The sequence below is a fragment of the Sturnus vulgaris genome, chromosome 11 (assembly GCF_052056855.1).
Source record: "Sturnus vulgaris isolate bStuVul1 chromosome 11, bStuVul1.hap1, whole genome shotgun sequence".
NCBI classification, from domain to species: Eukaryota; Metazoa; Chordata; class Aves; order Passeriformes; family Sturnidae; genus Sturnus; species Sturnus vulgaris.
Window position 1 is genome coordinate 8,641,962 of NC_142253.1, and position 15,196 is coordinate 8,657,157.

General features: G+C 48.4%; 1 protein-coding gene across 2 annotated transcripts in view; it reads left to right on the plus strand.

The window, feature by feature from the left end:
- The window catches only part of FAM107A (family with sequence similarity 107 member A), a 28,383-nt gene that overhangs the window by 5,641 nt on the left and 7,546 nt on the right, over positions 1–15,196 (plus strand). Inside the window, exons 2-3 of one of the 2 annotated variants that reach the window (XM_088171355.1) lie at positions 5,435–5,498; positions 14,941–15,115. In XM_088171355.1, the coding sequence (XP_088027481.1) occupies positions 5,435–5,498; positions 14,941–15,115 (239 nt within the window). Of the gene's footprint in view, positions 1–5,434; positions 5,499–6,321; positions 6,861–14,940; positions 15,116–15,196 lie in introns of those variants that run through there. The other variant, XM_014872893.2, reaches the window with a different exon arrangement.

The window sequence follows — 15,196 nt, forward strand, 5'->3', positions numbered from 1 at the left end:
GGCTTCACAGTCAGCTTGAATGCTGACAAATGAGCCTTGTGCACTGGCTGCTGTGGGGCTGAGCCCTGCTCTGATTGCTCTCATTAATCTGCAGGAAATTTTCTGCTGAGGTCTGGTGTGTCACATCCCACCTCCCCAGCCGTGCACCGGGAGCAGCCAGGGAGCAGCGTTTGCTCAGCCATGGTGGGAGCCACAGGGCTCCCTCCATCCCCACGCTGCTGCCTCCCTGCTTTAGTTGGGGTTTCTGTCCTTTTTTGTTGACAGTCAGTGAAATGGGACTCGATTTGCTGCCAGCTTTCACACCACAGGAGGGCTGTGCTTGCCTTCTGGGACCACAGGGATTTGGGAGCGGGAATGACATTGGTGAAAAAGACAGGCAGGGGTCAACACAGCACTCATCTGTGTCAAATTGTGTGTTCTTTATGAATAAAATAACACCAAGCACTATTTGAAGCATTTACAATTTTCTACTCAACTAGGCAGCAAAGTGGCCACCTGGATGGTGCTCCCAGATACTGGCACAGGAGCTGGGAGTGTCAACCTGACCCCATAGGCAGACCAAGAGTCCAGTCCCCTTCTGTAAGCCTAAATTTACAAATTCCTGGGGTCAAAACATGCTTGAGGCTGTTGGCTGCTCTCGTGAGAGTGGCCACATGCATCTGCCCTCACGTCACTTCAACCCAAGAAAGGCTGAAGACTTGTAGAGGTCAAAAGACCAGTAATGAAATCTTACACCAATAACTTGATATTTCTTAGAGTCCTTTGCAATATGATAGTGAAATCAGCTATGGCTGTGGCCAGGGACCAATACAAGCTCAGGTTCGTTTGAAAACCCAGCTCCCTCCAGGCAGGTGTGCATGGAGGGCTGGACACGGGCACAGGACAGGGAGCACTGGGGCTGGGCTGAGGCACGCACTGGATGCTGTGGTTGCTCCAAGACCCCTCTCCATGACAAAGATGTTATAGTTGCTGGCCCAGGAATGCTGGGATGTGCCTGGACACCAACTCCTGGGTTCCTGCCAGTCCCGATTGCAAAACCTGCCAATATAGCAGTGTCCCATAATGAGCTGGGAGCACAGGAATGTGCACAGTCAAGCTCCCTGCCAAGGAGTAACCCTCCCAAAGCCGGCACTGCTCTGCCTCTGCAAGGGACAGGAACATGCAGTTTCTCAAAACAATCCTGAGAACAGCTCCGTGACCACCACCAGGAAGGCAGAGCCCAGTCTGCAAGCTGCAGAGGGAGCAGGGTGTTATACTGCCTTTCCTAACCCTCAAGAAATTTTGGAAATTCATCCAAACTGCAGCACTTCCTTTGGCCAATGCCTTCGGGGAATTAGTAGCAGTATGAGGCACTGAGTTGTGCTGTTGATTTTCTCTGTTTCTCCTTACCAAGAACACAGTGTCATCCCAGCAAACATGTGCCCCAGCTTGCTGAATCAAATAAGCCTCAACATCTCACATGTCAGGACTTTGCAGCAAAACAATCGAGCTGACAGATTTTTGTACATTGACATCACAGATGGGAAAAGGTCTTACTAATCCTCTGAGGTTCCTTCCAGTGGATGATTTCATTGATGTCTCTGGATCAGTCCCAGTTGCTGCAAATGAGCATGGATAGACCAAAATTCAGCAATAACACAGGAGGTTTGGGCAACAGCTCAGATGGCATCTCAGAGTCCAGGGGCATATATGACATGTTTTCATTCAGAGTACTGAGAACAGCAAAAGGTATCTGGGGCTAATGAAAAATAATGGTAGAGAACAGTTTTGTTAACCTCTAAATCACATGTTTTGTGACTTAATCACACACAGAAATGCTGGCTTCAATTTCCTAGCCATCGATGAGCCTTGTTCCAGGTCATGACAATTCCTTTCGAAGTCTCTGGGTTCGTCAAAAAGGCAATTTTAATCCATGGATGTGGTAATTCATTTAACACCAGTGTCAGGATCTGCTACAGCACCTTAGAGATAAAGTACCTTTCTCAGAGTCCATCTACTCCTAAACAGGCTGAGCAACATCTAACCCTGCTAATATCTCCCTCCCAAACCAGACCTGTGGGAGAGTCACATCAGCCTGAGTGGCATTTTACCCACCTTTATACCTCTTTATCACCCTGATCTGATTGCAGCAGTTTCTTACCTAATTCATTAGCTTAGACTTTGCTATACAGATGCTCTGATACTGCCCCTTAATGGCACCTGTATTGATTTGAACCTGCCTGAAGCCATTCTCATCACCCTTTCCTTTCTCTGACCATGCTGATGGCTCGTTTCCCTGCTTTCATCAGAACACAGAGTCCAAAATTACTGTCAGTTGTGCTACAAGTAAACATTACAGCATCCACACGTGGGACAAATAACACTGATTAATGGTTCATACAAGGTGGCTGGCTTTAAGCTCCAGTAGGAGCACTGGGGGGAAGCCAGGGAGGAGGATAGTGGTTACAGCTGGTGGTTGAAAGCAGCCCATGCCTGTGATATTTCCTCCAGACATTTGCTGCAGGAGCTCTTTGCTGTGCATCCAAGTCAAGACCAGGAACAGTCCTGCCAGGACATAGTGATGCCCAGGATGTTTGGTAGTAACACAGAACAGTGCATGCAAAGCATGGAGCTACTTACTATTTATATCTTGTGCTGCTTTGTGGTATTTGACCCACTTAATCACCAGGCTAATTCCAGCTGAAGCAGTGGGTGTCCTCACTGTCATGGTGGAAGCACGGATGGGGATCCCAGGCAGGAGCAGTTTGCCTGCTCCCATCAGCAATGCCTCCAGGACTGTCCTGCTCAGCTGCAGAGGGGCAGAGTGTTACTATCTGATATTAGATTTTATTACTACTTCTTACTGCCGGCAAGATGCAGCCACACTGCACACAGAAGTGGTTTTCAGATGGAAATAGAAGGGCATTTTCTGCCCATTTACTGCATTTCCCATCTGAGCCCTCACTCTGACAAATTAAGCCCTCTGACTATAATACCTGTCCCTCAGCTGGCTGGGGACAGAGTTCCAGAACCTGCTTTGTCCCATAGGGAGCAGGCAAAAGTCTTCCTCACCTGGGCAATCATTAACTGCCCCGGTGAGCTGGGGAGGTGCAAGGAGAAGCTGTCCTGCTCTGCAAATATACTAATGGAGATTAGCAGGAGCGTGTAACCAGCCAACCTGTGCCAAGAGGTGACAGGTACCAGGGACCCAGCGTGGTCTGACCAGCCTACACATCCCCTGGCTTTGGCTTTGCCACCACCAAGGTCGCCACCACTCTGCAACCAGCATGACTTCTGAGGTTGTACTGGGACTGCACAGAGTTTGTGCTGGGAGCTGGTGCCACAGCCTGGGAGGGAAGGCTGGGCTGCACAGACAGTCCCTACCACCACAAGCAGCACCTCAGCCCACAACAAGAATTAATCCAGCAGAGCAAATGTTTAACCAGCCTCCAGGGCCCCCCTGCAGCAGGAGGTGGAATGCCTTCAAGTCCAGCCCCAGTGCCTTCAGCAGAGTCAAGTTTTGCCTGCAGACTGGGAGCCTGACATGGCTGTGGTGCTGCCATCCCAACCCCGAGCTGAGAGTGGAGATTTAATAAAGATCCAGGCAGAGCTGTCTGCTCTGTCACTCACAGCTGCACCCAGGCTCCTTGGGAGCACACAGCATTATCTCAGTCACTGCACTCACATCAGTGGGCAGCACTGACACCCAGGGAGGGCCAGTGTTGGTGTTGGGAACTCACTTGACACATCTGGGGTGTTTTGATACACAGGAGACATGTCCACACAAGAAAGCTCCTGGTGCCACAGCAATTGGCTAAAGAGACGACAGCCAGTAGCCAGCATCACTAACACAGCAACTCAGCAGCTAAAAGTCTGATTTAGCTGATCTAATGAACAGCTCTAGTAACAAGAACCTGGCTGTGGGCTCCTCCAGAACCATTTTTCTGTTCCCAGTATTCATTTATAACCATACAGCCACCCACCAGTGACACTCCAGGTGCACATTCAGTACAGCAATATTTTCTCTTTATGTGCACATTGAATGAGAAAACCATGTCATTCCCCCATCACAGCAGAGCCCAAGTCCCAAGGGAGGAGCCCTCTGTGCCACACGTGTCAGAGAGCTGTACCAGAGCTGCTCCAGAGCTATCCCAGAGCCATGCCAGAACTGTCTGGGTCTTCTGCCAGCTGCTGCCTCAGGGACACTCTGGGCTTGCTCCTCTGGGGTGATACCTCCAAAGATCCTCCCTGCAAACCCCTGCAGCTTTCCCAACAACACAGGGCCATACTGTGTACAGGTGATGCAATAGGTGATGCTAGAACGAGCTCCCCATGTCACCTTCTTCCAGGACACGAAGCCACTTCCCGAGACACACAGGGCAGCTGGTGAATGATGCAACACCTTGTCTGCAGGAGCCACTCAAGATAAATCTCACTCAGCCATCAACCATCCTCACAAAGTAACCTTCAGGGAGCTACAGGGGCAATACAAAGGCTTTTTGTTAATCTCAAAGACACAGGAGCACAGGGGGAGATTGCTTACTAATTTAGATAGCAAAGAGAACTGTTCTGCAAGGAGCTCCCAGAAAAAGAGGTTTGCCATCAAAAGTCCCTTGGTTCAGGACAGCACCCCACAAACCCAATTCCTCCTCCTCTTTGCAGGAGAGGAAACTAGATGTGCAGATGGTCAGGCACTAGGGTGCATTAGGAATATATCCAGAAAATTTAGCTGGCCTTTTCCTGATTTTATTCAGTCAAAAGCAGGTGTTGATGGATCACAGCCTTTTTCCATTCCCACATCCACCGGCCATAACCATGCTTCCTTGGGAGCTCAAAACAGGTTTAGATTGATGCTCTTTTCCCCCTTTGACATATCTCTAGTGAGCTCACAGACCTAAAACTTGTTCAAAGGTGACCCAAGGGGAATAGCACAGATGTATATCCATTTCCTTTTCCATTCAAATTGAGCCAAATGGTATTTTTGGAGTGTGCAATGAGTGGCCAGGCCTTGGGAGAATACGTGATGTGAGAGGAGTCTGCTGGGCCACGAAAATCTTGTGGGGCACACATGGACTGTGAGGTCACAGCTTGAAAAACTGCACAACCTCCCCAGTTAAAGGCCTCTCCTTTACCACAGCCTTGGTTTAGGTGCAAAAGCTGCATGGGGTCTTCCAAACCCTATATTTGAGTAATCCACAGCTGGGCAGGTTGGGCTGACCACACTCACAGGCACACACCACACACACTGGAATAAGGACCCGCCTCTCCTCTCCTCTCCTGCATCTGAGGCCCCACGTCAATTAAACTGAACAGATCCTGCTCGGGGGGTTAAAATAATATTAATTTTATTTAGTCTCTGGTAGCAAAGGACCAGCAACTTCTCCTATGTTTCATCTCCTGTGATGAGCAATACCTGTACAGTCTTTTATCATTTCTCTCTTGTCTTTTCTTCCAGAAAGAATATTCCCTTCAGTCCAAGGGTCCAGGTGGAAGCAAGAAGCCAGGGAGTGGCAGTTCAGGTGAGTGCCAGCAGCCCAAAAACTCTAAAAGAGCTTTGGAAACAAACTAGGAGGGACTGGGGCTTCTGCTCACACCTGGAACTGCTGAACCCTTGGCTGGGAAACATGGCTGGGATGAGGAAAAATGTTGGGATGTGGAGAGGTGCAAACTGTGAAAAGGTGAAAGCAAGTCAAAGAGCACACCTGTGTCAATGAGAACCTGGCTTCTTTCTCCAGTCCTTCACAGGGCCAGGAGTGTGAGGCTAGGACATGGCTTGACCATGCACCCTTGGGTGCTGCAGAGTGTGAAGGTGACTGGGCACCACAGTGGTGCCCCCCCAGTTTTCCCTATCCCATTCTTTTGTGTGGAAATGGTTTTGCTTCATCCCTGACCCTCCTGGGACTGGGACACTGCAGGCTGACACTGGGCAACCTCGGCAGAACTGGACCATAGAACCCACTGAAGAGCCAAAAGGAGTTGCTGGAATGGTTTAACCCCTTCTTTTCCCACACCTTTGCAGCCTTTGGTGTCCCAGGCTGTGGCAATTCAGGGACAGCCAACAGGGCACAGCCACAGTGCTGATGGGGACACAAGAAGCCCAGCTCAGGCAGGGGCTGCATCCCAGCAGAAGAAGACACGAGCTCTGATGCCACCAGGACACTCGTGGCCCTCTGTAGGGGCTGCTTCTCCCTGTGGCAGCCCTCACCCCTGGGGTGCAGCAGTTGGAGGATGACAGGGTGTTGCAACATGCCAGGGAATAATCACGATAGCTCGAGCGGTTGCCCTGGTGCCGGCTTGGCTGTTGCAGTGGTTGCTAAAGAGAGTGGGCGTGCGGCTTCCTCTGGGGCGATCTGATTTCTCCAGGAGCGTGGTTAAGGCACGTTGAGGAGGAATCGTCCTCCGTGGAGCAGGGACACGACCTGGCCACCAGCAGCAGTGGCTGTGCCGAGCGGACAGCTCGGGTGCCTGGGCACGCACAGAGCTGCTTGCTCCGGGCAGAAAAAGCGATTATCTGGCTCACCCATCCTGGGAAAACATCATCAGGCAACAAAGAGCGAAGGGAAGAAGTTTCCAGGGCGGCAGAGGGACCGGCACTGAAGAGCCAGCAAGGCCAGCAGCTGCTGGCAGCGGAGCCCAGCGAGGTCCCTGCGGGGTGGCAGCAGCAGCAGGGAGGCAGTGCCGGAGCACAGCCACCTCCACGTGATCCTCTGTCCCTGCTGCCACCGCAGGGACCTGGCAGGAGCCCGGCAGCCTCCTTGGACGGGCCAAAAGTCACCCGGGCACGAGTGCGGGCGGGCGGCAGCCCCAGCACAGCCGCATGTCGTGGGGCACAGGGCAGCACCTGCCCCCCGGGCTCCCCAGGGCCTCGCTGCGGAAATCAGGTAAGCACTGGGTCCCCAGGCTGTCCCGGGGGTCCCCGCTCCTCCGGGGATCCCGGCCGCTTCATCCCTGGGGTTGCTCGGCGCTGTATGCACAGGTGACTTGGGACCCGGTTTTAATTTTGAGATATCATGTTACTTTAATACCTCAGTAACTGTTTGAGAAGCTGCCCTTCTGCTTCTGCCTTTCCATATCCCACAATAAATTCCCTTAGAATACCCATCCTGCAATTCAAACCTTCTTCTTGGAGAGGCATTGGGCTGGATGGGGGGCTGATGCAATCCCTACAAACAACATGGGGGAATATTTTCTGTATTTAACAAAATACCTTTGAACTAACTTTAAGCATTCATTACTGATTACCTTTGAACTAACTTTAAGCATTCATTACTGATTGATGTGCATTTCTGTCATTGGTATGCAAATGTACGGAGCAAATATTTGGTGAGGTATTAAAACTAAGTTTATGATTTTCAGGAAGGACTGCTAAGCATCTGCCACTGTCTAACAAAACTAAACCAGTGCTCCACATGCTGCTTGTAAAAGGCATGGGACGTTTTGGTGATTGCTAACAGACTAAGATCCCAGCCTTGCTATCTTTGCTTATCACAGGTAATTAAATGAAATGATTAACCAGCACACCCAGTCCTGCCTGCCAGCAGAGAGGCACTTAGTGCTGCCTGACGGTACAAGCATTTCCAGCTGGTAACTTCTACACCCCAGACAGCTCAGCAAGCCTCAAACCTGGTGGAATTTCTCTCTTCTAAATCCATGTGCATGAATGCAGAGTTCAGGGGGTGACCATGGTGACATCCAGAGTCCTTTACCTTTGGGGTGATGGGTGATGTGTGAGCAGCCCGGGCTGAGCCCAGCACCTGCTCTGTGCTCCCTTAGGGGCTGCCGGGCTGGTGCAAATGAGGGACCCAGCCCTGGGGCTGCGGTGCCGTCACGGGGCTCAGCAAGGGAAAGCGGACTGGGGACAAACTTTGGAGACTGGCTGTACAGTGAGAGAGCACTGGCTGTACAGGTGAGCAGCCCGTGCCCAGCATGTGCTCAGCAGAGACACACAGGTAGAACAGTGGTGACACGTGGCAGCTGTGCTGGCAGCTGCAGAGATGTGTCCCCCAGCCTTGATTTACATTTTCATTAGGGTTTCCTTTGCCTTTCTGACTTTGTGGCCCCATGGAATTTATTTCTGACCTTCAGGGCTGAGTGAAGGCAAGGGGACCTGGGGTGTGAGTGCCTGCTGCCCCGAGGCAGCCACTTGATAGCTGGGAACTGCTTCCCACAGCAGCCACATCGAGTTACACTCACCCTATTGCATTATAAATACCAGAATTAGCCTTGCTTAATTATTTAAAACTATAGATTAAAAGCAGACAAAGGCTCTTTGACTCCTTCCCAGGGCACACAGATCATTTATCAGAGGTACGGTCGCCTGGTGACAAGCACAGGGGAGCGTGCCAGCTCCGTCGGTATGAGCTGCTCCCGAGCTGCTGGCACAGCTGGAGCCAGAGGAGAGGAAAATCACGGTGAGGATGGGAGTTGGTGCCATCTCACCCAGGGAGGGTAATGTTTAGCATCTGCCAATCTTTGGGCTCACATTATTATTATTATTATTATTATTATTATTATTATTATTATTATTACCGTCATCATCATCCATCACCAGGGCAGTAAGCCACAGCAGTCATTAGGCTAATGTGAATTACAGGTATTTTGTTCCAGGTTGTTGTAACAGCAGCACACAGATTACTGGGGTGATAAGGCACATTTTGTGGGCTCAGCTGTGGGGACTCACCCCCCAAAGGGCATTTGAGCCTCCCCATCAAGCAGCACCCACTTCTGGGTGCCTCTCTCTGCCCTGAACCCACTGACCATGCAGAAAGGGGCTTCCTAAAGCAAGTGTCTGACTCTGAGGTCAAACCTCCTGTCCTCTTGGCAGATCCTCTGCAATGCAGGTGCACACCTGAAAGCTGCTGTGATCAGCTGTGGGGCTTTCAGAGACTGGCATGGAATTCTTTCTCATTTTTCCAACACTAGCTATTCTGTATTTCTAAAATACAGTTAATTAACACTAGAAAAGTCATGCAAATTAGCAAGTGCCATCAATTGAAGAATCCAACAATTGAAAAACTTTCAGCTTCATTCTTTGCAGGACTTAACATACAGCATGACCTTTTCTGCCATTATTCTCTCACAAAAAAAGCTGTAGAGCCAAACTCCAGCTGCACTTCAGACACTGGAAATGCATTGACAGAAAGTTCATACTCTAAAACGAAAAAAAAAGCTAAGTTTTGGTTAACAGAGAGGAGCATGCAAGTGCTTAAAAGTAACAGAAGCCAGTTTAAAGATCCCAAAACCCTCCACCTACACATGCAAACACTTGTGAGGACTGAGGACAGGCTCTGCTGCTCTCAGCCTTCCCAAGAGGGGTGAGGGACAGTATTCTCACCCTGAGGAAAGGAAGGCTCTTCAGGGACTGGATGTTGTTGGGGTCTGAAGCTCAGAAAAGGGATGGTTTCCTCCATAATTGCAGTTAAAAGTGTCAGAAACGCACATTACTCCCCCCCGGCTCAGGTTACTTGTGTAAACAGCTTTAAACTCGCTCTGCTGGCCCACACTGATGTGTTGGTTTGGCAGCTGCCTGGCTTGCAGGACGTGTATGACCAGCTGCTGTCAGCAGCCCTTCATTAATCTCTTGGTTCTTTAAAAAGGACACATTCATGAATAAATCTTGGGCATCCAGAAAACCAGAGGTTCTTTCCTGTAACCACAGTTTTAAGTCATCCTTTCTGCTCAGGAAATGGTCTCTTGGATCAGTGGTTTTACAAACCCAGATTTAGGGCTCTGAGCCTGGACATCCTGAGGTTTTTGTCCAGTCTTATCCCTTCTACCAAGTATCAGAGTCTCACAAGGCTACAGACTGCAATGTCCTCTGAGTACAGATCCCATTCCCAGAATAATGCCTTCTGACTGTTTTTACATGGGTGGCATTTCACAAAGGCCAGTTATCTGCCCAGAAATGAATACCAATACAATATTTTTAACAAAAGCAGTTTGGCCATCATCTGGCCCTATTGACAAAACTCTTTTGAAATGCTCTAGTTCAATTTTCAAATGACACAGACAGCAGAAATAAAACACTGTGAACTACATTTGCCTTCTAGATTTCGGCTAAAGCTGAACACTGACCTGTGCTGCACAAGGCAGCATTAACAGCTTTGCAGTTTAAGGATGCAGGTGGCATGGAAAGGGCTGAGGGACGTGCAGGGGAAAATCAAGATGTCACAGGGGGCAGGATGTCAAGGAGACCTTGGCAAAACACAAGTCAGGCATTTCACATAAAAACCTGCAACAAGCAGCTGCTGTCCTGCTGCACCCTCCATTCTGTGCAGGTGCAGATTGGCAGGTGCTGGGCAGGACCCCAGACCTCCACTCTGCAGCTTTCTAAATCCAACAGCTATGGATTAACTCCATTTCCAACCTGTTCAGTTTCTCCCTTGTAAAAAACAGCTGTAGCCATGTAGGCAGAGCTGCATCCCTCAGGTTACCTGCCCTTTCCAGGACTGTTAATCCCTTTAACATTCCTGGGGATTATTTCCATCCCGGCAGGACAGCAGCACAGGCTGCCAGCAGCAGCACACAGTCCTGACACAGAGGGGCTCACACAGCAATCCACCACCAGCAGACAAGTTGCTTAATCCTAAATAAATGCTATGTGAAGGGCATCTCCTCCTTGTGAGGGAAAACCAAAAAGCAGCAGCTGCCAAAGGAAGCAAAGCCCAGCTCCAGCCAAACCCTCATGTCCAATGCCTGTCCTTGGGCGTGAGCCAGTCCTCTCCCTCCTCCTCTTCAAGAGCAAGCTCAAACCTTTCTCCTTGTTCTGTGAGGCTGCACAAAAACCACTCAGCACCCCAAGCAGCACACCCTGTTTTACACTCCTAGAAGAGCATATGTAATATATATTTGCAGCATTCGTGCTTTAAAAAGCATTTAGTGCTGCACCAAAGCTGCCTGATATCCTGTTTCCCAAAAAGATTGCAGCTGAGCATAATCAGAAGTGGAAACAATTTGTCCCAAGATTGGAAAGTGATGATTTTATTGCAACTCTCCCAGGAACTGGGGGATTTATAAGTATTTCCAGGTGGTCTCAACAGGAATTTGGACTTTGCTTTAAGTCAGAACAGAACAAGATACTAAAATGTCACTTTTCTTCTCCAGTCAGTCCCACACCTTGGGGCAGGTGTCTGGTCTCTGGGCCACCTCAAAGATACTGAAAATTCCCTATGTGGTCTCCTAGAAAACTAATAGAGACTGGAGGCTCATTTCATATTACGGTTGAGAGAGGAGAGAACTCCATGTGTTATGTCCAAGTACCTGCCAGGGGCCCTGGCATCCTCATCCTGGCAGTCTTGCTTTTTACTAACAGAAAAGCAGCTGGAAACACACATTCCCTAGAAAGCCTCAAGCTTCTAGAAATGAGGAAAGGGAAAATACCTAAAAGCAAGCAAAAGCTGGAGTGTGTTGAAGCAAACAGTTACTTTTTATTAGCAACACTCCAAAACAGACCTATTTAAAAGGTCACACTGTCTTCCTTGGAACAGCAGAGGGTATTAACATCCACATTTTTTTTTTGTTTGTATCTTGCAAAGAACAAAATAAAAATGTCCAACACCTTTTGCTGATTTATGATGGTGGCCAGGGAGGTGCCAGAGCAGAGCCTTGTTCATTGATCTGCAGCTGAATCATGCAAAACCAGACATCCTGCTGTAAATCCACTGCAGAGACCTGGCTTGATTTACACCTCCAGCACCATAAATAATGACAAAAAGCAGCCTGATAGCACTCTGTCTCTGTTACATGGGCATGCATTACCTCAGGTCTCAGAGATGATAGATCTACTCCCCAATAAACATTTTGCACTGGGTCCTATTTTCCAGCCTGCAGGAGAAAGGATGCCCCATCCTTACCCCCAGCATAACCCCAAGCTCTGCTCCAGACACACCAGTATTTTTATATTCTCATTTTTCTTTTTCTGCTCAGTGCAAATGAAGATATTCCTTGAATTGTTCCTGGCTGAGGGCATCTGAAGGTTTAAAGTGCTCTTCTTGTAGAGAGGTTCAAGGCTCCTTCCAGTCCCAGTCAGGTCTCTGACTTTGTCCCCAAGGCAGCAGTACAGACACCCACGGGAAGCCAAACCCTCCAGGCTGGGTATCTGCACACCCCTAGGCACTTCTAGTGCCATGAAAACCAAGCACAGGTTCCTGCTGTGTCCTGGCCCCCGCAGTTTATTGAGGCAAATTGCACTTCTCATGAGAACTTTCACATGCTGGTTTAACAGAACCTGGCCAGAAAAGCTTCCAGTCCATTTCACTTCCTCCCACTCCTTCCTTCCCAGTTTTTTTTCTTAATTTGTACTAGTTTAAGGGAAAAGTTCCCCATCTGCCTTCAGTAAATAGGTTGATAAATTGCTGTTTCTTTGCAAGCCTCAGTCATGCAATGTTAGATTGCTGCAGTCTGGAAATAACAACATTAGCCCATCCAAAACCTCCAGGCTCACCATGGTGCTCCCTCAAAATGCCACATAAGACAGAAGGGAGGCCCTTCCCTGATCATCCTGGGTGTGGGGAAGCACCACAAGCCCAGACTAAACACCATTCCATGGGTGTGCATTGCTGGGTGTTAGACCTGTGTGGATGTGGGGAAAGCCTGCCCAGCCAAATCTCCCAGGATCTGGATCTTGGGGTAGGGAAGAAGGGACTCCCACTCCTGAGCTGCAAAAGGAAAACCATACATCATGGAGGCACAGGAAAACAGCATTTAATAAACAACAGTGCTGCACCAGTGCCCCAAGAGCTAGCACAGCTTAGCAACAGGACCCAAGAGCTAATTGGTCCAGAGAAAAATGCCAAAGCCACTTGAGTTTCAGCCATTTACATACTGAGGCTGGTCCTTCAGGCTTGGTTGGCTACAAAATCCTTCCACACTTGCTACTCACTGCATTAGCCCATAGCAGAGCACGTCAAGTGGATTTAAGATAACAAATCCAAAATGGACATGGCCCTTCTCCTGACATGCATCAGGGTTTGGAACCAACACACAAGCAAGTGTGGGCATCTGTGTCACTGGAAGCAGCTCTGGACTAAACAAGAACAGCAGGAAAGGGCAGTAGGATACATGGGGACATTGAGCCTAGTCTATTAACACAGCTTCCAAAAACAGTGTTTCCATTAAAAACACCTGGCATTTTATTGACATTACTTCATGGAGAGACCTTTTTGTTTGAAAAATGAAGACATAGCTTTGCCATTTGAAATAGGAGTTCAACCATTTCATTCATGCCAAAACAAACCTTTGCTTTTGTACCTTCCTTCCTTGTCTTTTTTCTGCCTCTTCTGTGGAGAAAGGCAAAAAAAAAAAAGAGAAGTACAAGAAAAAAATGAAACCATTTTACCCCAGTGAAAATCTGATATGTTTTCTCATTGTTCAAAACCTGGCTTTCATCTAACAAAAATTAGCCATGAAATTGCACTGCCTTAACGCTTTCCTGCTCTTCAGTCCCTGCATCTCTCTGGAAGGCAAGGATGAGCTCCCAGTTTCAGCCTGGGGAGTCCAGCTCCACAAGGGTTTGAGTCAGCCTGGCACTTGCCACCAAACATCAAACCACACCACCTTCCCTTCTGCCAGCAGTGATGTGTTATCCTAGTGGAAAATAATGTGATAAAAAAATCACTGGTTCCAGCTTCCAAGCACCCTTTAAATATGTACCAAACTATTCACCCCAATTACACTCCTGTAATGGGCTCTGATTTGTTTTCCTTTGTTCCAAAAGCAGTAGGGCACTGGCCACATTAACATTCAATGAGAAGTTGTTTGATATTGAATCTTTTCTTCAGCAGTATTATTCCTTACACAATTCTGTTTGATTGCAATCCACTTCACATTTTTAAGTGCTTACTGACTGTGAAAGAATGACCCAGCCTGCTTTCTCTTGGCTTTTTTTATTGATTTCTCTTTTAAAAAGGTTTTATTTCTTTTATACATGAGATTGAAATAAGAAAAAGGCAACATTACTGAACAACTGTTTTTCTTCCAGCTCCATCAACCCATATAACTGCACAGTAGTCCTCAAAAAATACCTAATAATGAGACACCTAAGGACATGAAGCTGCCTACACCCTTTTCCTGGGACTTTTTTGGTTCTTCTGGTAAACTTCCAAATTGTTCAAGTGAATAGTCAAGAATAAATTGCTCTTTCTCAGCCTCTGATTAGACCATACACTGAATAATTGGAGGCAGACCTACTGTGCTCCTCATTTAAAGACCAGCCCACCACATGCAGTTTGTCTTATAACTTGTGCTTTGCACTCACTTTGTATAGGAGGTTTTTGTAAAGAGAAAATGTAAAGGAATTGGGAAACACCAACAGTGAACATGCCCTGTGGTTTGCCTGAAATCCAAGCTGCCATTCTTTCCAAAACAGTGGGCTCTTGTTCTTACATCCAGAACATACAAATTATTGCAGCATGATCACAGACTGCATGGGCGAAGGATGCTTTTCTTGGCACTGGACTAGATCCTGATGAATAGTTCAGCAGGATATCAGCAAAATCTTACCTTGACAAGAGGTTTCAGATACAGCAGGACTTCCTCAGGCCAGTGTTTCAGGAGCCCCTTAATCCCACAGCATCCCCTTGTGCTATGGGACCAATGGCCTCATCCAGAATGCCCAAAGCAGCAGCTCAACACAGTCTACATCCATGGCTGCTTCCAGTTTTAGTTAGACCTATCTTGCATTAATTAATCCTTGGCACTAAATTCTGCAGTCACTGAGCAAGCGAGTGGCTGGCAAGTAATTTAAGTGATCTAATTAATATGTGTCTCATCAACAATGTGAAGGGAGTATTTTTTAAAACTTCTAAAAAACCCACACCAGGACATGAAGGCACGTGCACCCTGACAATGACACGGGTGTCGAGCAGCCAGGACAAGCACCAGCTCCTCTCCTCTGTCTTGCCCAGGGTTCTCACACCAAGCAAAGTGAGACTTCTCATGCAAACATCTCCTTTTTTCTTCCAGCTTCGATGTACACGGAAATACAGCGGGAGCGACCAGATGGTGGGAATATCCTGACTCACCCAGACTACATCGATGGAAACCCAGACCTCATCAAACCTAAAAAGCTCCTAAATCCTGTAAAAGCCTCGAAGAGCCATCAAGAGCTGCACAGGGAGCTGCTGATGAACCACAAAAGGTAAGAGGAGGTCACAGCCTGACACTGGAGCTGTCCAAGAGGTGCCGAGCTGTCAGAGCTCAGGAGCTGGGGCCCAGGTGC